The 23,131-nt window shown below is 53.9% G+C and overlaps 2 protein-coding genes across 5 annotated transcripts; one reads left to right on the forward strand and one right to left on the reverse strand.

The window, feature by feature from the left end:
• Window positions 1–537: 537 nt before the first annotated feature.
• FAM171A2 (family with sequence similarity 171 member A2) lies at window positions 538–10,195 on the forward strand. Of its 3 annotated transcripts, XM_066263452.1 has the most exons (9): window positions 571–806; window positions 1,632–1,666; window positions 4,112–4,339; window positions 4,569–4,661; window positions 6,756–6,914; window positions 6,992–7,171; window positions 7,265–7,381; window positions 7,506–7,632; window positions 8,216–10,195. In XM_066263452.1, exons 3-9 carry the CDS (start codon window positions 4,195–4,197, stop codon window positions 9,696–9,698), a joined length of 2,304 nt encoding a protein of 767 aa, XP_066119549.1. In that variant the 5' UTR covers window positions 571–806; window positions 1,632–1,666; window positions 4,112–4,194; the 3' UTR covers window positions 9,699–10,195. The 3 variants fall into 3 exon arrangements, with proteins under 3 accessions (XP_066119547.1, XP_066119548.1, XP_066119549.1); XM_066263450.1 differs by lacking the exon at window positions 1,632–1,666 and having other exon boundaries at window positions 538–806; XM_066263451.1 differs by lacking the exon at window positions 1,632–1,666 and having other exon boundaries at window positions 538–806; window positions 7,527–7,632.
• Window positions 10,196–10,308: 113 nt separating this feature from the next.
• Window positions 10,309–16,795, reverse strand: GRN (granulin precursor). 2 transcript variants are annotated; one of them, XM_066263454.1, is made up of 14 exons: window positions 16,713–16,769; window positions 15,106–15,257; window positions 14,115–14,259; window positions 13,873–13,995; window positions 13,681–13,765; window positions 13,079–13,191; window positions 12,849–12,984; window positions 12,661–12,755; window positions 12,304–12,430; window positions 11,954–12,051; window positions 11,618–11,863; window positions 11,170–11,400; window positions 10,853–11,083; window positions 10,309–10,757 (listed from the first exon to the last, which is right to left on the reverse strand). In XM_066263454.1, the coding sequence occupies exons 3-14, from the start codon at window positions 14,250–14,252 to the stop codon at window positions 10,620–10,622; spliced, it is 1,761 nt and encodes a 586-aa protein (XP_066119551.1). In that variant the 5' UTR covers window positions 14,253–14,259; window positions 15,106–15,257; window positions 16,713–16,769; the 3' UTR covers window positions 10,309–10,619. The 2 variants fall into 2 exon arrangements, with proteins under 2 accessions (XP_066119551.1, XP_066119550.1); XM_066263453.1 differs by lacking the exon at window positions 15,106–15,257 and having other exon boundaries at window positions 16,713–16,795.
• Between the last annotated feature and the right edge of the window lie 6,336 nt (window positions 16,796–23,131).

The following is a 23,131-nucleotide window of genomic DNA, read 5'->3' on the forward strand; positions in this document are numbered from 1 at the left end:
CGTCTCACTTCTCCAGTCTCTCTCTCTCTCTCTCTCTCTCTCAACAACAACAAAAATAAATAAATAAAGGAAGGCTAAGTAACTTGCTCACGGCTTAGTAAGAGGCAGGAACTAGACAAGAACCAGGACATTACCAAGGCACTGCCCCTTATCTCCCCAGCATTGAACTAATGTGTGGAGAGAGGAGAGCAGTAATGCAGGGCAGTTCTTAACTTTTGGAGACATTCATGACGGTACCAACCTCTTTGAGTGTGTTGCAAGCAATAGCTATTCATTCTCTCCCACCCGACCCCCCCAAAATTTTTTGCACCAAATTTCGGGGACCCTGGAGCTCCCAAGTACCCTTGCGATTGGACCGTGTTCCCTACACTCCCTTGCAGCTCTGGGTCTGGGAGCCTCAGGATGGTGGCCGCAGGGTGGGCTGAGCTCAGACGGGGCCCGCGGGTGGCGGGCGGAGCGGGATGGTGAAGAGGCGGTGAGGGGGCGGTGCCCGGAGGCCCGCAGGGTGGGGCGCCGCCTGCAGGGGGAGCTGGCGGCGGCTCCGGGCGGAGACAATCGCGCTGAGCTGCCGCCGCAGCCAGAGCGGGAGCCGGAACGGCGCGGCGCGGCGCAGAGCTGGGGCTGAGCGGGGCGGCCGAGCGGGGCCGGGCGGGCGCCATGGGCCGCTAGGGCCGGGCCGAGCCCCGCGATGCCGCCGCCGAGTGGCCCCAGCGTCCTTGCGCGGCTACTACCGCTGTTGGGACTGCTGCTCGGCGGCGCCTCCCGGGCTCCCGGCAAGTCGCCCCCGGAGTCCCCCAGCCCGCAGGGTGAGTCTCTTCCAAGAGGGCCCGACGCCCCCCACCCCCATCGGAACCCCGCCCGCCAGCCCCCTCTCGGCGGCGCTCGTGAATTGGGGGCTATTCTATTCCCTGGATTTGGGTGGGGGAGACAGACGACCTGGGTTCGGCGCTTACCGGGGAGAGGAGGACCACCGGGGAGAGGGTCTCGGGAAGACACAATAGGGAGGGCGGGGGTCCCCAGGCTCTGCGCCGCCGCCCCCCTCCTGCCTTGTTTTTCTCCCTCCTGGTCAGCAAGGCGCTGCTGCCTGAGCCATTGTCTACCGAAGACACCCGCCCAGGGGCGGACTGGGGCGGGCGCCCCCTCCGCAGCCCCCTGCGGGTTCCTCGCTCCAGACCCCGGCTGGGTGGGGGCGTAGACATCGGCTGCCACCCTGGGCCCGAACGGGGGCTGGGCGCCTAGAGCTAGGTTCGATGGGGGGAGGGGAGAAGGGGGAGTGGGTGAGGCTGTAGGCGGCTTGACTGTTCGAATGGGGTTCTTCGCCTTAGAGCCTGACAACCCGTAGCCGGACCCCCAGGTTCGGATTTTGGGGTGCACCAAAGAAACGCTGCTCAGCCCATGAAGGAGAAGGGGCTGCAGTCGGGGGTGGCTCTGAAAACGGGGTACATTGTGATTCCCAGCTTAAAGCGCATGGCAGGGCTTTGATGGTGGAGCCATGCTGAGCAGGCTAGCTGGCTGTGGGCAGTGCCGGCTGGGAGGGCAGGTGCCTGGGTCCCGTCCAGCAGGCCTCCGGCCACTCCTGTCCCCAGTCCGCTCCCAGATCACCCCCTCCTCATCTCACCTTTCCATCGCAGTGGAGGAGACCCTCCCAGCGCCTCACCAGGCCCAGGTGGGTGTGTGAGGTGGGGGTGGGGTCCGCTCCTGCTGCGGGAGAGGGTGGGAGAGCTAGACCATGACTCCCTCTATAGCTTGGGTTCTGAGGGTACTCCACTCACTCCAGCCCTGCACCCTCTTCTAGCCTCCTGCCCCCATCACCCTTGCTGCTGCTCTCCCCTCTCCCACCTCTGGGCCCCCTCCCTGTCAGAACCTGACGGGTGCTCTCCACTCCTTGCCTTCCCACCAAGGAGCTGGCAGGAAAAGCAGGGTGGGGGCATCTGGATGAGGGAAGTAGGTCCGGATGAAGGGAGGGGGTCGGATTTCCTCCTGGAATGAGGCAGGACTGAAGCCAGGAGAAGCGGATACTGGATGGAATGTCAGGTTTTGGGGAATGGGGAAGGATCTCCTCTGGCCTCAGTCTTCCCGGTACTCTGGGGGACAAGAGGAGCTTTGATGGCTACCAATGGGCCCTAGTTTCTCAGAAAGCCTTTCTCAAGTCCTGCCACCCGAGGGGAGGGGACCCAGGGAATTAGCTGGAATAGAGCCAGGATCAAGGCTCTCCCAGACTGCTGGCTGGAAGCCCAGTTGAGGGGAAGGGGAAAGGCTATCTACTAGGCACCTGCCCCCTCACCCTCAGTTTGGCACTGATGCCTCCTTTAGGCCTTACCTGCTCACCCCTGTTTTGTTCCCTGGGCTCTTTCCTTTTCTGTGGACCTGGCCTTTCAACCCAATACATTTCCTCAAATAACCACAATGCACACTCCTGGGTTCCCTCTTCCCAGCTGCTCCTAGCCTGGGGTGAGGGTAGGGAGTAGCCAGGCTCCTCTAGCTTCTCAGAATTCCTACCGGGGCTTGGAGGGAAGGCTGCCAGTTCCTGGCAGTACCAGAAAGCAGGAAAGAGTCAAATGTGTGCATCCACCCTGCAGAGTTGGGCTTTGGCCTGGGAGAGGAGAGGGTGGTGGGTTCAGGAACAGCTGGATGGGGTGCCAGGGGCAGGCATGGCGCTGGCCCTGGGGTTGGAAGCCTGAGATAAGACACCTGTCACTGTTAAGTGTTAGGCTTCACCCTTTAGGCACCCTGACCTTCCCATGCCCTGCGACCCTCAGCCCCCTAAGCTTTGGCTCTTGCCTCTGTACCTAGACTCCTTTAGTTTTGTGTCCAGCACCCAGCCCACTCCCCACCTGACTCCTGGGGCCCACACTCAGGTTTCTGTACCTTTCCAAGTATGACACCTCCTCCCCATTATTAGCAGCAAGGTAGGAAAGAGACATGCTCTCGTGGGAAGGGGTAGATGGTGCTCTGGATCAAAGAGGCTTCTGGGGAATCCATGAGAACAACTCTAGGCCTGGGTTCCTCCCTCTCATCACCCCATCTGAGATCAGGACACCTACAGGCCCATGCCAGCTAGACCATCCATGGGCTAGGGGCAAAGTAGGAAAGCAAAGGACTTGGACTCCCCTTCCCAGTCCCCTTCACACCAGTTTCCTTTGGGCCTGGGTCACTGCCCCCTCCCCCCAGGTCTCTTTCCCTTACCAGGGCCTCAGCTCCCTGCCCATCTCTTGGGAGGAATGAGGGCGTTGCCATGGTGACTGCCTGTAGCTGACCAGCTGGGAGGGGGCCAGCAGTACACATGTGAGGAGGAGGGGTCAGGAGGTACTTGTTTGGGCTTCCAGGTTGGGGTGAATCCCTAAATCTGAAGAGAAACAGGTTTGTGCAAAGTATTCTGGGAAAAGGATGAATGATGGGAATGACCAATTCCCTAGTTTCCCCTTCTTAGTTTTTTCCTGAGAACCCAAACTCTGACCTAGTGCCCCATCCTTTCTTTCAAATGGCTGAACCTTGACTTCTCTCCTCTCCACTTGTAGCCCCTGGTTCTCCCTCCACTTACTCATTCTTTCTCAGGCCTCCCTTCCCTCTCCTCTCTGACATCAGCCCCATAAGGTCCAGTGGTTAAGAAGTTGGGTCTAAAAAAAAAAAGAATTTGGGTTTAGAGGTCGATTTCCAGGTTTAGATCCTAGATCTCTCACTTAACTGCACTGCCAGTATATAAATTCTTTGAGCCTCAATTTCTTTATCTGTAAAATGGTCTAAGAGCATGTTTTATCAAGTCAAATGCATCATCGACTGGAAATGCATCATTATTTCATGCACCAGTAAGAAAGGGGAAAAAATGCTGCCAATTATAATTATGACATCATCATAGGCATAGCCTGAGTTCAGAAATGTAAAAATGTGGAAAATGTCTTGATGAAATATGGTAATAGTACCACCTACCTCTAGGCTGATGTGAAATGAAGTTTAATTGAGGGCTCTGTAAATGCTGGCTTTTATATCTTGTCTAGCCCTGGCCCCAGAGTTGCTCCCAACCCACAGCCCCCTCCGTTGATCTTGGAGCTCCCCCTACTTCTCTCTTCCCCTCTCCCTCCTCCTCACTCTCCTCACCCCATCTTGCCCACAGAGATCCTGATCAAGGTGCAGGTGTATGTGAGCGGGGAGCTGGTGCCTTTGGCCCGGGCCTCGGTGGATGTGTTTGGAAATCGAATGCTGCTAGCCACTGGCACCACAGACTCAGAAGGCGTGGCCACACTGCCCCTCAGTTACCGCTTGGGCACCTGGGTGCTGGTCACTGCTGCCCGCCCTGGCTTCCTCACCAACTCCGTGCCCTGGCGTGTTGACAAGCTGCCCTGTGAGTGCAGGGGCAGGTGGAGGGGGGAACAGCAGCTGACCCCATCAACCCCTTCCCAAAATAGTGCTCCGGGGTGGAGGGGGTAGGCTTTCCAGCAGCTGCTGCCTGGGCTGGGGTATGCAGAGGGGACTGAAGGAGGATGAAGTCACTAGGTTTCGGATGGAGGGAGTGCCCTATCTGGGGGTGGGCAAGGGCTTTCTCTGGAGCTGACAGGCCACCCCTCCCACAGTGTATGCGTCAGTCAGCCTCTACCTGCTCCCTGAGCGGCCGGCCACCCTCATCCTCTATGAGGACCTGGTGCACATCCTCTTGGGTTCTCCTGGTAAGGCTCCCCTCTACCCACCTCCCAGCTCCTCTTCCTCCCCCCGACCTGGGTATAGAGAGCTCTGCTCTGCCATACTAGCTGGGTACCCTTTGGCAAGTCACTTAGCCTCCGAGCCTCAGATTGTTCATCTATAAGATGTGGATATTGATAGTATCCGCATCATCAAATTGAGGCAAGGATCAAATATTATCAAGCATGCAGAAAATAGTAAAGAAGGTGGTCAATAAATGTTTATTGTTACTGGGGCTTCTCGTGGTTTCTATTCTCCCTCTACTCCTACCATTAGAATCCCCACTCCCTGCCACCTTTACCTTTAGGGGGTCTTCTCATCCTACTGGGAGCCTGGCCATGTTAGAACACCATGAGAGGGTTATTCCAAGGTATTGAACCCCGATGGAGTGCAAGGTCTGGGGCAATCTTATAGTGGCCCTGGTGTACCCAAGCTCTCAGTCTCATCCAATTAAGACTTACCGCAGCACCTAGGCTGTGCCAGGCACTGTGTCTGATGCTGGGAACAAGGGTAAGGAAAAAAAGACATGCTTCCCGCCTTGTGGAGTTCACAGACAAGCAGGAAGACACACAATCCCTGAAGTAATTATAGAGCAGGCGGGGCAGTGGAGTAAGAGGGCAGCTGCATACAATATTGAGAAAACCCTATCCTGTGAGTGCTGCAGGATGAGAAATTTTGGTGAAGGGAGCTGTGGAACTACATGGGCTTGGGAGTTGAAGAGGGAGCAAAGACACCTTCACTGGAGAGGACAGCCTGGGGGCGTCTTCCAGATACAGGGGCAGAGGGGGATAGGAATTTTTCAGGAAATGCTCCTGGTCTGGCTGTGCAGGAGGGGCACCTGGTGCAGACTGGCTGATGAAACTTGGCGAAGGGGAGACTCCACCTAGGTAGTACTAGGGAGCCACAGTAGGTTATAGAGTAAGAGAAGCCCCTCCTCAATTTATATTTTTAGCTTGAGCCCTTGTCTCCAAATTACTTATTTGCTCATCATCATCTCTCTGATCCTGAACCTTCCTCCTAGAAGTCCCTCTCCACTTGCATTCCTGGTTCTTACTTACCCTGCAAGGTGCCAAAGGGCCTTCCCAAGCTGAGAGGGCAAAACTGCCTTTGCATCCTGCTATTGTAACAACGAGGCAGGATGGAATGATGGGTGGCAGAATGTCTCCAGACACCAGACTGTCTGGGCTTCAGTCAGGCTCCAGGACCAGGATCTTGGGCAAGTTACTGAACTTCTCCCACCTCCATTTCTGCATCTATAAAATGGGATTGATGATAAAAGTACCTATGTCAGGACTGTTGAGCCGATTACAGGGGTTTTAATATAGGTAACTGGCTTAGAATAGTACCTAGTATATCAAAGCTTAACAAATGTTAGCTATTACCATATTGTATCAGAATTCTGTTTTATGTTGTCTCCACCCCAAGACAGGCAGATACACACACAAGCGCACACATAGCCTAAGCTGTAACAGTAGCTACTAGCCACATTTAGCTATTTAATTTTAAATAAATTTAAAATTCATTAAAAATTCAAAATAAATCTATTTCCTCAGTCACACTACACTAGCCACATTTTAAGTATTTAATAGCCATGTGTGTCTGGTGGGTACCGTAATGGGCATGACAGATATAGAACATTTCTATCTATCACAGAAGAAAGTTCTAATGGACACCCTGATAGACCATACCACATTAGACTGTGATCTTGAAGCCAGGGAATTATGAATTGTATCTTACTCATTTTTCTAACCCCAGCACCTAACACAGTGCCTATCACACAGTAGACAGTACTTGTTCGAGGACCTGAACCTCATCACTTCATAGATTAGTAAGGAAACTGTTTCAGAGAGCAAGTAACTTGCTCAGGGTCACACACCCAGGACTAGGAGATTTCTGGTCCGTGTCCCTTCCAAATTAACATCTTGTGACTGCCCAGTTCTCCCCCAAGTCACTGTCCTCACTAGTCTCCAAGTAACCTGACCCAATGGCTCCCCCTCTCCTTAGAGACTTGCTTCCTTCTCCAGTTCCTGGGCAACCTTGTTCCTGGCCAGGCCACTGCAGCCCCTCCTCTCTCCATCCAGGTACCCGCTCCCAGCCCTGGGTGCAGTTTCAGCGGCGGGCTGCCCGCCTGCCTGTCAGCTCCTCGTACAGCCAGCTCTGGGCCTCACTTACACCTGCCAGCACCCAGCAGGAAATGAGGGCTTTCCCTGCCTTCCTGGGCACTGAGGCCTCCAGCTCAGGTATGCTGGGTGCCAGGCGTGGAAGGGATGCCCCCCACCAAGGATTCAGCCCTCAGCCCTGTGTCCCTTTTCCCCAGGAAATGGTTCCTGGCTGGAGCTGATGCCCCTGGCTGCAGTCAGCGTGCACCTGCTGACAGGCAATGGAACAGAGGTGCCACTCTCAGGCCCCATTCATCTGTCCCTGCCTGTGCCCTCAGAGCCTCGTGCCCTTGCTGTGGGCACCAGCATTCCAGCCTGGCGTTTTGACCCCAAGAGTGGTGAGTGCCTCAGGAGGTTGCCTGGGCTGGAGTTTGGGCATAGAGACTTAGATGGCAGGACATTGAGTCTGATGCAACCACTGCCTCTCCCAGGGTTGTGGGTACGCAATGGCACCGGTGTGATCCGGAAGGAAGGTCGGCAGCTCTACTGGACCTTCGTCTCCCCTCAGCTGGGGTACTGGGCAGCTGCCATGGCCTCCCCCACAGCTGGTGAGAGTGTGTGTGTGGGACGGGATGACCGGGTAGTGGGAGAAGGTAGGCTGGGAGTGTGGACTCCTTCCAAAAGGCAGGAAGGGCATCCACACCTGGAACACTAAGCCCTTACCTGGCACAGGGCTTGTCACCATCACATCAGGCATCCAGGATATCGGCACCTACCATACCATCTTCCTGCTCACCATCCTGGCAGCCCTGGCCCTGCTGGTGCTCATTCTGCTGTGTCTGCTCATCTACTATTGCCGGTGAGTGCTGCCCAGATCCCCACCTTCTCTCATCCCATGCAGACGGAGGCCTGCTCTAGGCCTGGCTTTGTGTTGGGCATTCAGGCCCCCAAAATGCAAGAAAGTAGAGCCTGATCCTCAAGGTGCTTACAAGAAATCAGGGCATATGCACATTGACTTGGCAAAAACTGAAAGACTGGTGGCTTGAGAAAAGTGGGAGAGAGGAGGCAGAACCTGCAGGCCGTGCCCCTCGTGAGACAACCTGCAGCTGCTCCTACCAGCCCAGCTCGCATCCAGGGGTCCTCAAGCCCTGGTTGGCTTAGGCATGCTCCCCAAGTTCTCACTGCACCTCCTACATGCGAAGCGTGCAATTTACCCCAGACGGGACCCAGCCTGCACAGCCAATGCGCTGGCTGGACCTCCCACATGCAAGCTCTTTACAAAACCTCTCCCAAGAGGTTTTTGTTTGTTTTGTTTTTTGAGCCGCAGGCATTGTCCTGACCCCTCCAACTGTGTCAATACCTCCTCCTGAACCTGTGAGGGTCAGGAAACTGCTCTGGCTTTACCCTTTCCTAAGGGTCCCTGTCTGCCTCCTCCTCTCCAGGAGGCGCTGCCTGAAGCCGAGGCAACAGCACCGCAAACTGCAGCTCTCCGTTCCCTCTGACGGCAACAAACGAGACCAGGCCACCTCGATGTCCCAGTTACACCTCATCTGTGGGGGACCCCTGGAGCCCGCCCCGTCGGGGGACCCCGAGGCTCCACCTCCAGGCCCCCTCCACTCCGCCTTCTCCAGCTCCCGCGACTTGGCCGCGTCCCGGGATGACTTCTTCCGTGTGAAGCCGCGTTCTGCCTGCCGTCCAGCCACAGAGCCTGCCGGTGCCCGCGGGGGCGAGGGCGCTGGGCTGAAGGGCGCCCGCTCCATTGAGGGGCCTTGTGGGCTGGAGCCAGGCCTAGAGGAGTACCGGCGGGGGCCCTCTGGGGCCACTGCCTTCCTGCCCGAGCCGCCCTCACCGCCGCCGCCCTTCGAGCACTACCTGGGCCACAAGGGGGCGGCCGAGAGCAAGACCCCCGACTTCTTGCTCTCTCAGTCGGTGGACCAGCTGGCACGGCCGCCGTCGCTCAGCCAGGCCGGGCAGCTCATCTTCTGCGGCTCCATCGACCACCTCAAGGACAGTGTCTACCGCAACGTCATGCCAACCCTCGTGATCCCCGCGCACTACGTGCGCCTGGGCGGCGAGACGGGAGCCGCGGGGGCATCCGATGAGCCTATCCCGCCAGAGGGCACGACCCCCGGCCCAGCGCGCCCTTTTCCGCAGCCTGACCCCCAGCGCCCGCTGATGCAGGGCCACTCGGGCGCGGGAGGCGACGGCAGCGGGGGCGGCGGCGGCGAGAGCTGGGGTGGCGGGCGCTCAGCGCCGGTCAGCGGTTCGGTCACCATCCCGGTGCTGTTCAACGAGTCCACGATGGCACAGCTCAACGGGGAGCTGCAGGCGCTGACCGAGAAGAAGCTGCTCGAACTGGGCGTGAAGCCGCACCCTCGCGCCTGGTTCGTGTCCCTGGACGGGCGCTCCAACTCGCAGGTGCGCCACTCCTACATCGACCTGCAGGCGGGCGGCGGCGGCGGCAGCGGCCGGAGCACCGATGCCAGCCTGGACTCGGGCGTCGACGTGCACGAGGCGCGGCCTGCGCGCCGGCGGCCCTTACGCGAAGAGCGGGAGCGCGCCCCGACGGCCGCCCCGCCGCCGCCGCCGCCGCCCCCGCCCGCGCCCCCGCGCCTGGCTCTCAGCGAGGACACGGAGCCGAGCAGCAGCGAGAGCCGCACGGGCCTCTGCTCCCCTGAGGACAACTCGCTTACACCGCTGCTGGACGAAGTGGTGGCGCCCGAGGGCCGGGCGGCCACGGTACCACGGGGTCGAGGCCGCAGCCGTGGGGACAGTTCCCGCAGCAGCGCCAGCGAGCTGCGTCGCGACTCGCTCACCAGCCCAGAGGACGAACTGGGGGTTGAGGTGGGTGATGAGGCCGGGGACAAGAAGAGCCCTTGGCAGCGGCGGGAGGAGCGGCCGCTGATGGTATTCAACGTCAAATAGGGCCTCTTCCGGGCCTGGCACCGCCCCATCCGCCTGGGCCCATGCCCAGGGTGCGCGCCCCAGGGGGTTGCCGGGCACTAGCTTTTAGCCCTAGGCTTTGAAAGGTGTCCAGGGGCCTGCAGAACTGTCCTGTGGCATGTGCTGGGTAATGTCTTGGAAGGGACCCCATGTCCGCCTCCAAGAGGGCGGTGGGAGGGGTCCAAACCCCCATTGGGAGGTGCTGGGGAGAAGGGCTGGGTGGGGGGAAGCAGTGCCTGTATAAACGTGGCTGTACATAGAAAGTTCTATTGTGGGAAAGCAGGAAGGGCAACCAGGCCTCAGCTGCTAGTGTGAGGGCCAGAAAGGGAGGGGCATTCTGTGGACCCCTGGGAGGGGAGGGGTGCTGCTTGCTGCCTAGCCTGCCTTTGGGTTATCAAGTCACAGGGCTGGTGGCTGGGGCGGCTCTGGGGAACAGGTTAATGTGATGGGAATCACTGTGGGCAGCAGCAAATATAAAACTGGTGAAATTAACTGTGTCTCTGGAGTTGTGGGAATGTGGGTACTGGATGGGGCTCTTGCTCAGGGGTCCCGTGGGGAGGGCAGGCAGGGTAGCCAAATCAGACACTGTTAAGAAAGTGTACAAACTTTATTGCAGCACACACACATACACACACACATACACACCTGTGGGTAGGGAAGAGCACCTGGCCACAGGGTCCACAGAAATTGGGGGAGGGGATGGCAGCTTGTAATGTGGCTTTTGCCACAACCCCCCATCTGATAGGGAAGGCCTTAGATTGAGGCCCCACCTCAGTGACAGGGGACTCAGAATGGGGGGAATCTAGGAAAATTTGGTGAGGGAGTGGTGCTAGGAGGCCTGAGCAGTGGGTACTCTCTGAGCAGGGTCCCAAGTGCTATGTGTCCTCGGTCCTCAGTTCTTCCTCACAGCAGCTGTCTTGGGCCTGGGTTCCTCAAAGGAATGTCCCAGCGCAGGGGTTTCCTGCGTAAACACTTGGTGCCCTTGGCCCCACAGCGGAAGCCAGTAGGACAGCAGTGACGCTTATCTGCGCAACAGGTGCCCTGGATGGTCAGAGGAGGATATGAGAGTTAGACGAAACAGGACCTGGCCCAGGCCCAGGCCCACACCCAGCCCCAGGGAAGGGGGTGGCACCGACCTGGCGATACGGACAGCAGGCCCAACTCTCCTGCCTATCTCGGCAGCAAGTCTGGTTGTCATGACAGAAGTGCCCTTCCCCACACTCCACATTCCCCACACCCACATGAGGGCGGAGGGTCAGCCGGGCAGCATGGTGGGCAGAATCCACCTCCTTCTCACAGGTTCGGGCCTTCACATTGCAGGTGTACCCAGTCGGGCAACAATGCTGGCGGTCCTCACAGCACACGGCCTGGGGTGACAGTGGCATTATGCTCTTGTCCCCCTCTCCCCTGGGAATCAGCTCCCCTCTCCAGGGGTAGGCAGGTGGGCACTCACATGGGGTAACTGGCAGCAGGCCCAGCCCTTACTCAGGCTTGGGCAGCAGGTCTGCCCAACTGGGCAGCTAGTGTTGTCACAGCCCAGGTCTTTGGGTTGGGACAAGGAAGTCTGATGGGCAGGCATCTTCTCCAGTCCAGCCACCACCTTGTTTCCCTTTTGACACTGCCCCTCAGTCAAGCACGTGTAGCCCTGGGGGCAACAGTACAGGTGGTCCGGGCAGCAGACAGCCTGTGGGGGGGGGGGGGGGCAGAAAGGCTGGTTGGTCTAGGAAGCTACACCATGTGGATGGAGCAGAGTCCCTACCTACTCCCCAGCTGGGAATAAAATCTGAGAGCTGGTATGCCACTGGGCTAGGCAAAGAGCGGAAGAGCAAGGTAACAAGAGTCTGGCCACCTGCCCAGGCCAAAGCACTGCTCCCCCCCATGATATCACCCTACCCATGCACCTCTGGGACGGGACAGCAACCCCACTCTCCAGACGTGAGTTGACAGCAGGTACTAGAGGAGGGGCAGCTGGTGACATTATCACAGGGGACATCACTCTCCATGGCCTGGGGGTCTGGCAGGCTGAGGTGAGCTGGGGACTGCTCCATCCAGGGCAGCTGATGGGCTTCCTGTTCACAGGTACCCTTCTGTGAGTCACACTTAAACCCAGCTGGGCAGCAGTGTACATGGTCCTCACAGCACACAGCCTAGGATGGATAGAGAGGGGACAGTAGGCACAGGGGCCTAGCTGGCTGCCACCCTCTGCTCAGCCCAGCCCACCTACCACGCCTGGGTACCTGGTCAAAAGGGCAGCAGCCCCATGCCCCCGTCGCTAGGCGGCAGCAGGTGTAATCATCTGGGCAGCTCATCTCCATGTCACATTTTACCTCCTGCACTGAGTTAGGCAAAGAGGACAGGTCAGCAGTGGCACTGGGGACCCTCTGGGGTGCCTACCCTTTGCCTGCTCCAAAGGTGGAACCAGATGTTGAGCATGGAGGGCCACCCCTGGCAGTGATCCTAAGGTGAAGCTCAATGTGGAGAAAAGGGGGCTGTACCTGCCCGGCCCCCATGTGTTCCTGGAATAGCCCGGGGCGGGGGGCTCCTCCTCAGCATGTAGGGGCAGTAGGCTGTGGCCTGCTTCTGGTACCTGTGTGTGCTGGCAGCTTGGTGAGAAGGTCCATAGTAGCGTTCTCCTTTGAAAGGCACTTACTCAGGACCAGGTCACACACGGTGTCCTGAGGGCAGCAGTGCAGGTGGTCGGAGCAGCAGATGGCCTGGGTGGAAGCAGGGGTGTGTCTTTGTGACTTCCAGTCTCCACTGAGCAGAGAGCAGGCTGACAGCTGGCACTGCCCCAATACCCCACTAGGGGGTAGCATAAGTCCTCAGCAGCCAGACTCCCAGCAACAGGTCAGCCTGTCTCACTCCCCTGGAGTCCCTTCGAGGTAGGTGTCCAGGTTAGGTGGGTGTGGGAAAGTAGCCCAGCTGGCTGTGGCCCCTCACTCACATTAGGCATTGGGCAGCAGCCATACTTCCCACTAGTCAGCTCACAGCAGGTAGAACCATCCGGGCACTCGGACTGTCCATCTGGGCACATGACCCCTGGAGGGGAGAGAGGAGTGAGGGGCCGCTAGAAGCCAGGCAAGACCTCTCCTCACTCCCAACCCCAACCCCAATGTTCTCCCACCTCCTCACCTGCTCTATCAGTCCTTCGGGCGGGGATCTTCTTTGCCAAGGGGTGAGTGCCCGTGGCCGTGAGGCAGCGGGCATGAACCAGATCACAGGAGGTACCATAGGGGCAGCAGTGTACCTTGTCTTCACAGCAAGAAGCCTGAGAAGAGAGGGCCCTTACTCTGTCTTTGCCCCCTCCAGCCCCTCACTTTGCCTCTGCTGCTCCCCCACCCGCCATCTTCCCAAACCCGTACCTGGGGCATGGGGCAACATCCCCAGGAGCCATCAAGCGTAGCGCAGCATGTGGAGGAGTTAGGGCACTCGAACTGGCTGTCAGGGCACTGGACAGCGCCCGGGGAGTTGGTATCTGTTGATAGGATGACCCAAGATTCCACCACCCAGTCAGAGAAGGTCATTGCCCCAATCACTCAAGGAGCTGCGGGCAGCAGGCCCTGCAGACCCAGTGACAGAAGAGTGGGGGGCTGGCACTAGGGCTGTGTTCTCTCAGGCACTCTTAAACCTTTCTCCCAAAGCCAGGACTTGCCTAGGCAATATGGCACAGGCCAGGGGAATCCGTTGACTGGGTTGGCATTAAAGCAACCCAGCTTGGCCCCTCTCCACCCTGGCAATGCCTGGCCCCAGGCCAGGGGTCGTGTATTCTCTCCTACCCTCCTAACCCCAGTGCTGCCCCTCTGTCCACAGCAGGAGGGCTGCTTAGTATAGATGCCACATGAATGAGGGCACGAGAGCAGGGATCAGGGTCTAGCTTTGATTACTCCCAGCCAGCTAGACTCCTGGGTGCTCAAGCTCCACATGCTGCCCATCTGCGTGCCCTCCACCTCCACCCTTATTGCACCTGATCTTCGGAAACAGGACTGCCCGTCGACACTGCAGTGGAAGCCCCGTGGGCAGCAGTGGCGGCCATCCGCACATGACACGGCCTGTGGAACAGAAACACCTGCATTGACTAGGCCCTTTTACCTGGTGGTGGAGGAGTGCAGGAAACATGTAAACACAGACCCCTCCATTGAGCTAATGGTACCCTCACCTCTGGGAATGGGCAGCAGCTTGAGGTCCCTGAGACAGTGAGGAGGCAGGAGTAGCCAGGAGAACAGTGGGCATCGATTTGGCAGGGTCTTCCCAGATGCCTGCTCAGCACTGTGGGCTTGTCCTAGGGAGAGAGGAGAGGATAAATCAAAGGTACAGAGTTTGGCCCCTTCCTCTGGCCCATCCAAGATGACCCTTGGTACATCTCAGCTGCCAGCTCCTGCCAGGGCTGAGGGCACTCACTGGAATGGGATTGCAGCAGCTGTAGGTGGCTCCTCCTGGGTCCAAGCAGCAGGCCACAGGGCAAAGCTGACCATCTGGGCACTGCGTTCCAGCCACCAGCCCTGTCACTAAGGCCACCAAGCTCACCAGGGGCCACATGGTCTACCTGCAAAATATTAAGAGGCATTTGGCAACTAGCTCAAGTCCATGCCACCCTGATTCTAGGGCCAGTCTCCCCCAGGCCCAGGCCCGGGTCCGGGACTACCGGAGCCCCCCACACAACTCCTCCAAAGAGGAAGCAGGATGAGGGCCTGAGATTCAGCTTCCTACATGTGTCCTGGGTGTGTGTGTCACATGTACACTAACATGTATACACCCATGAGCTACACCCATGAACATGAATGCTGGCAGGAGTGTGTGTGAATCTGTGTCCCAACCTGAGTCTCTGTGGGTGAGTGGGCAGAGATGTGGTCATGTGAGAGGAAGAAGATTTGTGGGTTTTGTGGGTCTGATCTGTGGAAACAGGGGCCACCTCTGGGGCGTGGGGGAGGCATCAGTAGCCATGGGAGGGCGTGGCTGGAGGGCAAGGAGGGGGTCCTCCTCTGAAGAAAAGCCAGGGTTCCACTTCCCCAGCTAGCCCCGCTACTGCCTCCTCGCTTGATCTGTGCTCACACCTGCACACTGCTAAGGCCTGTTGGTGGGAGAAGGTATGTCACATGACGACACGGGAAACCACAGGGTTGAGAAAGTTGAGAAAAGGGAAGTAAAGTGGTCAGTGGAGTCTGGGCTGCCCTCCCTAGAGGCAAGCCACCACCTGCTCACTGACTGTCCCCTCCTCACCAAGGGGAAGGGACACATGGGCTAGGTCAGCCTTTGAGACACTGTGTTCTAAGGGCCTCCAACACCACCAGTACCGTTCAGACTCCCCAGACACCACCCACTTACCCCTGCCTCTCTCTCGCTATCTGGGAGCCAAAACCCAGTGCACATAAGAGAAACCACAAGAGCCTACCCCGCTGCAGCTCTGGAGTCAGCACAGGGAACCAGCCTCAATCCGGTCCAAGAGGGGGTAATGCGCTGCCTCTTACTTCCTAAACAGCTTTCCCCTCAAGATCAGCTGACCCCACTAGCTCAATGGGGCAGGCCCAGGGGATGTTACCCTGCCTAGAAGGGCAAAAACAGTAATGTTTGCTGAGCCTCTTGGGAGCCAGATTCAACAGCCTACATTATTTTCTTTCTTCTTTGCAACCACTATTCAAAGTAGTAATTACTACCCTTACTTTTCAAAGGAGGAAACTGAGGCTCAGAGAGCTTTGAGTAACACACCCATAGTATGTATCAAGTCATAGAGATACAGGCTTTGATGGCTCCAGAGCATATTGTACCTGGGTTCATTCCACAGACAGTGCCTGGGAAAAGACCACAGACCCCAGGAGGGTCCAAGCAGAGGAGGGGGACAGAAGCATTTCCTGGGCAGGTGGACAAGGCAGGACAGAAACCCGGAGAACAGAAGCTGCCTGGATACTGCACTTGGGTCCTAGTCCTAGAATTGCCATCAGTTATTGTGAGGGACTCAGAGTTGCTCCCTGTCTCAGTGTCCCCTCCACACCTCAAAGGGCATTCCCAGGAGACCATCTCCTAGCCAGGTAAGGATGAAGAAGGCCTCAGCCCCTTATCACTCTTTCCTCCACACCCACAGCTCCCAGGCAAGGCAGCCAGAGCTGGCCCCACCCACTGCTTGGCTGAGGCCAGAGGGGTGCCTGACTGTACAGATCTCAGGTTGTTTGCATCCTAGTGATTTATTTATGTTTATTTTCCTTCTTGGGTATCCTGAGGTGAGGAAACATAGTGTACGCCTCTATGAGTATGCATGCAAGCACATATACACTCAGGACCAGGGATGGGGTGGTGGGGCCCAATTGCTCAGGAGGGTTTTGAGGGGGGGCCCTCTCTCACTCCACCCCATCCACACTGCCATAACAGAGAGGGTGGACAGGAGCCTCGTTAAGACCCCAGCTCTGTCATCTTCCACTAGGTGGCACCCCCCCCCCAACTATGAGTGTCGGGAGCAAAAGATTCCTAAAATGCGAACCAACCCAACTGCGAGGCCAGTGAGCAGGAAAAAAAGAGTGGCCAGGAGAGGCGGAAGTTTGCTTGTCCCACCCTGCAAGAGAGGAAGTAAGGGACAGCCAGACACAACCATTCCCAAGTCCTTTGAAGAGGCCAGGGTCTCAAGTCCCACCTCCAGCCCTCTCAGCTCTGGAACCAGGACGGGCACCTCTCCTACCTACCTACCACCACAACCACCACCAGGCGGGGGGCGGAGCCGGATCAAAAACAGAGTGGTTGGTCCCTGCTTTGGGGGAAAGGGCTGCAGCTTCCGGGGACGCTAGAAGGTAGACGCAGAGTGCCCCTTCTAATGGGGGTCACTGCCATTCTGTTTATTCCCACCCTTCATAAAACTCTATCCAGTGCATCGCAAACCCTGAAGAAGATTCTCTAAGCGAGTCCTCTCTTGCCTCCTAAATAAACCCCCGGAGCAACCTCATGTCCCCACAGCCCCATGGCCGGGGCCTTCAGATGGAGAAAGCGAGAGATCTGTGCTGCTGACCCCCTTACCTGCGTCCGGCTGTACGATCGCTGAATAGCAGCTACCCTGCAGCTCTCTGACCTGGGCCTGGCAGCGCGATGGCCCACCCACCTCAGTTTCTATTGGCCAGGTGTACGGGCTGTCGCGCTCCGGTTGGCTACTTGACGTAGAGGCGGGGCCATCTGGAATGCTGTAGGTTTCTATTCAATTTACTCTCCTCCCTCCCTGAGTCTCTCTCCCTACCCCCCCATTTCTAAGGATCATGTGATTGGAGAATCATGTGATGGATGCCGGGGCTTGCTCCTTGCCTCCTGCGGGCGCGTGGTAGTTTGCCGGAGGTGCGGCTGCGGCTGTCTGGAGACATTGACAGGCAAAGGATCTGCCCCTTAGAGTGCGCCTTCAAGAGCGTCTTGGGTTTTGGGGTGTTTTTTTTCCTATTCAACAAACTCAGATTAAACTTTGGGATTGAAGGAGAGTTGTGAGGGCAGGGATAAACAGTCCTCAAGCCTTTTCCTCAAGCTGCTCACTCACATCGGGATGGGTGGCGAAGGAAGAAAGACCAGATTCCATCTAATTTAAGGTACATGATTGTGTGCCAAGTGCATGGTTGGGTGCAGGGAAAAGGTAGTAGAGTTAGCTCTAGGCGGGAAGAAGAGATTTAATTGCACCTTAGGTTTACCTTTTTGAGCTGAGTCTGGGAGGATTTTAACGCAGGTGGGAGAAGTTGTATAAGTGGTTAGACAGGAGGTGTTGGAAAGAGCATTAGGAAACCAGATAGAAAAGGCAGCCTTGGGCAAGGATTGAATGCCAAGTTCAATGTAATGGGACTTACGGAGCTGTTGCTGGGTGCCTGGTACAAGGCCAGGCAGGGGGATGGGTGCATAGTAGAAGTGGCTTTGTAGTTTCAGATGGCATTGCCTCCCAGGAATTGACATGGCTGGTGAAGGTAGAAAAATGTACTACACAGGACAGAGTAGCCAACAATACTAGCCGGGCTGTTCAGTGCCAAAGAGCCTGGCCTAGGAAGAGAGGGGTGATGAAAGATGCACCAGGAGGGAGGAGAGGCCCAGAGAAAGCCTGGGGCTGGAATGGAGGAAGGAGTGGAGACAGCTTCAGCTTAAGCAAAGAACTTGCGCCGAAGGTGAGTCGGGGGTAGGGGACAAATCCAAGTCTGGGTAAGGAGGGAGTGGCAGGATTGAGGAACTGTGTGGCAGTGGTGCTGTGCCTGGAACTAGTGAGGGTCCAGACAGTGGAGAAGGCTTCTCCTGAGGATTGGGACTAGACAGCACACTGGTGACATTTGTGCATATTTACCTTCCTGTGTGTCCTGAGGCAAGAGGGTACATACAGCTTTTGCTTCTATCGATGAAGCATGCACATGCACACACACATACACAATTTCAATAAAATGTTAGGAAAATCAATAAAGGAACCTATTAATCACAACTACACAGAATCAGAAGAAAAAAAAAGAAAACCAGAGTGACTGAAACAAATCCACCCAGCATGTCAGTTCCATATTTCATGTGTTCAACCAACTGCAGATCAAAAATATTTGAAAAAATGTTACATTGTTGCTGACATGTACTATATAGTTTGGCCTATAATGGTTGCAAACATATACAGACTTTTTCTTATTATTCTCTAAACAATACAGTGTAACAACTGTTTACATGGCATTTACATTGTATTAGGTATTATAAGTAATCAGAGATGATTTCAAGTATATAGGAGGCTGTGCATAGATTACATACAAACACTACACCGTTTAATATAAGGGCTTTGAGCATCCATGAATTTTGGTATCTGTGGGGGGTTCTGAAACCAATTCCAGCACTGATACTGAGGGATGATTGTATCACAAAATTCTTTTTTTTAATTGTTTTTCTTATTTATTAATTTTAGAGAGAAAGGGAGAGGGAACATAGATATGTTTCTGTATATGTTCTGAGCAGGGATTGAACTGGCAAACTACACTTCAGGACTACATTCTAGCCAACAGAGCTGTCTGGGCAGGGCTGTATCACAAAATTCTTAAAGGGATAATTTGCCCACCAGGGACATTTGGCAGTGTATGGAGACATTCTGGGTTGTCACAACTGGGTGGAAATGCTATTGGCATCTAGTGGGCAGAGGCCAGGATGCTTGTAAATATCCTACAAAGCACAGGACAGATGCCCCCAGCAAAAATTATTCTGCCCCCAATGTCAGTAGTGTTGAGGTTGAGAAATCCTCTCATTTTTTTTTTTTCTTTATGTTTAAATTTAAAAAATAATCTGCTTCGAACACTGCCACATCTGCTTGGGAAGGCACATACCCCTCGATGTAGCTCTTGTCCGCCAGGTAGTCGTTGAGCACCTGGAGGCCGGTGGGGCTTTTCAGGTCTCCAAAGCCCACGACGTGGGCTGACCCGGGAGCTGGCGGCAGCGGAGGAAAGGGAAAAGCCGGCCACCGGCGCCGAGGGTAAGGGGAAAAGAAAGGGCGAGAAATCCTCTCTTAATCGGTCATAAACTTTCTCCCTGAAAGAACTCAAAGTTTTCCTCACACAGAGGAAAATGTATTTCATACATTTTATTTTATTTATTTATTTTATTTAGAAAATTAAATTTAACAGGGTGACACTGATCAGTAAGAGCACATAGGTTTCAGGTAAACATTCCTATAGCATTTAAACTGTTGATTATGTTGTATATCCATCGCCCAAAGTCAAATCATCCTCTGTCACCTTATATTTGTCCCTCTTTATACCCTTCTGCCCACCCCCTATTTCATATATTTTAAATAAATGTTTTCATCTGATTTCTTATCATCAGTAGACTATAGAAAGATCAGGAGATGTGTAACTGCATTGAAGTTTCGAGAAGCAGTCACTTTGACTTTACCAAGGATTGAAAGAATTCAATAGGGAAAAATGCAAAAAGGAGACTAAAGAACATAGAAGCCAGCCTGACCAGGCAGTGGCGCAGTGGATAGAGCATTAGACTGGGATGCTGAGGACCCAGGTTCGAGACCCCGAGGTCGCCAGCTTGAGCGTGGGCTCATCTGGTTTGAGCAAAGCTCACCAGCTTGGACCCAAGGTCACTGGCTCGAGCAAGGGATTACTCAGTTTGCTGTAGCCCCATGGTCAAGGCACATATGAGAAAGTAATCAGTGAACAACTAAGATGTTACAACAAAAAAAAACTAATGATTGATGCTTCTCATCTCTCTTCGTTCCTATCTGTCTGTCCCTATCTATCCCTCTCTCTGACTCTCTCTGTGTGTGTGTGTGTGTGTGTGTGTGTGTGTGTGTGTGTGTATATATATATATATATATATATATATATATATATATATAAAAGAACATAGAAGCCAAACATCCTGAGGACGCTGAATATAGAAACAAACCGTCCTGGATGACTCGATGGGATGTATGGGCATAACTCTTAGAGAATAGTAATTAGTAGTCAAGGTATGAGCCTGAACATTCAGAAAAATTGGAATCAGCAGCAGCCCCTCTGATTACTATGGCAAAGAAATGTGAAATATATTTACTAAAATAGTTGGTCAAAAACGAATGCAGTGAACCTCCACTTCTGTGGAGAGGGTACAAGTTTCCCAGGGACTGCAGAACCTCTCCCTGTTCCTCAAGAAACACTCCAGTGTCCCACATCCTCTGATTCAGGAATCTCTCCCCCCCTGCTTTTTGCTTTCAAGGAGGGACAATCATTTTGTGATCAGGGAAGCAAAAAAGAAGCAAATTTCTAGCATCACTATCAAAGAGTCCATCCCCATCTGCCCTATTCCCTGAGCTCTCCTAGCCCCCTTTGACCAGGCCTTGTGGTATTTAATTTTGACAAAATCAATTGACTGTAAATATTTCTGGACTCTCAATTCTATTCCATTAATCTATGTATCTGTCCTTATGTCAGAACCAGACTGTCCTTTTTTACTTTTTATTTTTATTTTTAAGGCAGTATTTATTCACTTTAGAGAGAGAGAGAGAGAGAGAGAGAAAGAGAAGAGGAAGAAGAAGAGGAAGAAGAAGGAGGAGGAGGAGGAGGAGGAAGCTTCAACTCTCATTTGTGCCTTGACCACACAAGCCCAGCGTTTTGAACTGGCAACTTAGCGTTCCAGGTTGATGCTTTATTCACTGCACCATAGGCAGTACCAGACTGTTTTGATTACCATAGCTTTGTAGCAAGTTTTAGAAGTGGGAGTCTTCCACCTTCTTTTTCAAGATTTTTCTTTTGAGTTCCTCAAATTTCTTTGTGAATTTTAGGACCAGTTTCTGCAAAGAAGACAGCTGAAATTTTGATAGAGAATGCACTGAATCTGTAGATTAATTTAGGGGATATTGTCACCTTAATGATATTAAATCTTCCTATCCATGAATATGGGATGTATTCCCATTTATTTATTTCCATTAGTCTATTTTTGGCTGTTGCCAAGTATTTCATGCTATAAATGCTACATAGCTTATTTAACCAGTCTCATGTAATGAGCTTTTATGTATTTCCAATGTTTTAAAATTACAAATAATTTTTTTGTGTGTGACAGAGAGAGAGAGATAGAGAGAGAGGGACAGACAGACAGGAAGGGACATGAGAACCATCAATTCTTTGTTGTGGCATCTTACTTGTTCACTGATTGCTTTCTAATATGTGCCTTGACCCTGGGGAGTGGGGAATACAGCAGAGCCAGTGACCCCTTGCTCAAGCCAGCAACCTTGGGCTTCAAGCCAGCAACCTTTGGGCTCAAGCCAGTGACCTTTGGGCTCAAGTCAGCAACCTTGGGGTCATGTCTATGATTCCACGCTCAAGCCAGCATCCCTGGGCTCAAGCTAGTGAGCCTGCACTCAAGTCAGATGAGCCAGTGCTTAAGCCGGTGAGCGTGGGGTTTCGAACCTGGGTTCTCCGTGTCCCCGTTTGACACTCTATCCACTGTGCCACCACCTGGTCAAGCTAAAGTTACAAAAATAATTATGTGATGAATATTTGTGAACATTTGCCTGAGAAGGCACATGCGAGGGTTAAATTCCTAAATGTAAAATGCTGAGTAAAGGGTCTGCACATTTGAAATATCAATGTCAAATTGCCTTAAAGTTTTCCAATTTACACTTCAGTCATGGTATTTGGGGGGAACTTATTTCCCATCTACTGAGCAACATTGGGTATGTCAGTTTAATTCTTCTTTTTTGGCTAGTCTTATGACAGAAGATATTTCCTGATTGTTTTATCGGCATCTCCTCACTCTCTAGGGAAGCTGAGTATTTGTGCGTATGCTTATTCTGCTCATGTGTTTCTTCTGTGAATCGCCTGTTCTTATTCATATTACCAGTAGTCAGGGTTCTCCAGAGAAACAGAACCAATTGCTGTGTATATAGAAAGAGATCTGGTAAAAGGAATTGACTCACATGATTATGGGAGCTGGCAAGTCAAAATCTGCAGTGTTAACCAGCAGGCTGGAGAGCAGATGGTGCAGATGAAGTTCAAAGGCAGCTGCTGAAGAGTTTCCTCTTGCTTGGAGAGGCCAGGCTTTTTGTTCTATTCAGTCAACCCTTCCACTGTTTGGGGATGGCCCACTCACGTTATGGTGGGCAATTGCTTTAGCCAAAATTTATCATATTAAATATTAATCTCATCCAGAAACACCCTCCAAGTTGATAGATAAAACTATTTCATTATCCTTTTGTTCATTTTTCTTTTTTTTTTAATTTTATTTGTTTATTTATTTCAGAGACAGAGCGAGAGTCAGAGAGAGGAATAGATAGGGACAGACAGACAGGAACGGAAAGAGATGAGGAGCATCAATCATCAGCTTTTTGTTGCAACACCTTAGTTGTTCATTGATTGCTTTCTCACATGTGCCTTGACCGTGGGCCTTCAGCAGACCGAGTAACCCCTTGCTTGAGTCAGCACCTTGGGTCCAAGCTGGTGAGCTTTTTGCTCAAACCAGATGAGCCCGCACTCAAGCTGGCGAGCTCCGGGTCTCGAACCTGGGTCCCTTCCGCATCCCAGTCCGACACTCCATCCACTGCGCCACCGCCTGGTCAGGCCTTTTGTTCATTTTTCGACAGAGTTTGACTTTTTCTTATTGAACTGTGGGAGCTCTTTATACATTTTGGATATTACAAATGTTGCAGATGCCATTTGTCTTTCATCTTTGTTTATGATAACTTCTGTAGTCAGAAGTTGTGTTACTGTTATGTCACCTGAAATGTTGCAATCTTTTCCTTTTTGACTTCTGCCTTTCTCCTCCTTACTTAAGAACTTACAAATATGTTCTTTCTAGTCCATTTCTATTCCTTCTGCAGCCCCAGCTGGACTAGACCTCAGATGCTATGCCTGTGCTGGATTGAGGCACCACAAGTGACAGGAGGTCCCCCTCAGGAACCTGGTGTAGAGAGATTCCTGGATGTGTCCCTCTGGCTAAGAGGTTCCTGTAGGGCAACCCTAGGGTTGCTTTCA

This window comes from Saccopteryx bilineata, chromosome 2 (assembly GCF_036850765.1).
Source record: "Saccopteryx bilineata isolate mSacBil1 chromosome 2, mSacBil1_pri_phased_curated, whole genome shotgun sequence".
NCBI lineage: Eukaryota > Metazoa > Chordata > Mammalia > Chiroptera > Emballonuridae > Saccopteryx > Saccopteryx bilineata.

Bases quoted from the DNA above. Each gene is read 5' to 3' on its own strand.
- GRN (XM_066263453.1), bottom strand. From the start codon at position 14,252: ATGTGGCCCCTGGTGAGCTTGGTGGCCTTAGTGACAGGGCTGGTGGCT. The intron at 13,766-13,872 runs GTGAGGGTACCA...TCTGTTCCACAG, and splicing joins GCTGCTGCCCATTCCCAGAG to GCCGTGTCATGTGCGGATGG. The intron at 12,431-12,660 runs GTGAGTGAGGGG...GCTTCCACCCAG, and splicing joins GCTGCTGCCCAATGCCTAAT to GCCATCTGCTGCTCCGACCA.
- FAM171A2 (XM_066263450.1), top strand. From the start codon at position 689: ATGCCGCCGCCGAGTGGCCCCAGCGTCCTTGCGCGGCTACTACCGCTG. The intron at 807-4,111 runs GTGAGTCTCTTC...TCTTGCCCACAG, and splicing joins GGAGTCCCCCAGCCCGCAGG to AGATCCTGATCAAGGTGCAG. The intron at 7,382-7,505 runs GTGAGAGTGTGT...TACCTGGCACAG, and splicing joins CATGGCCTCCCCCACAGCTG to GGCTTGTCACCATCACATCA.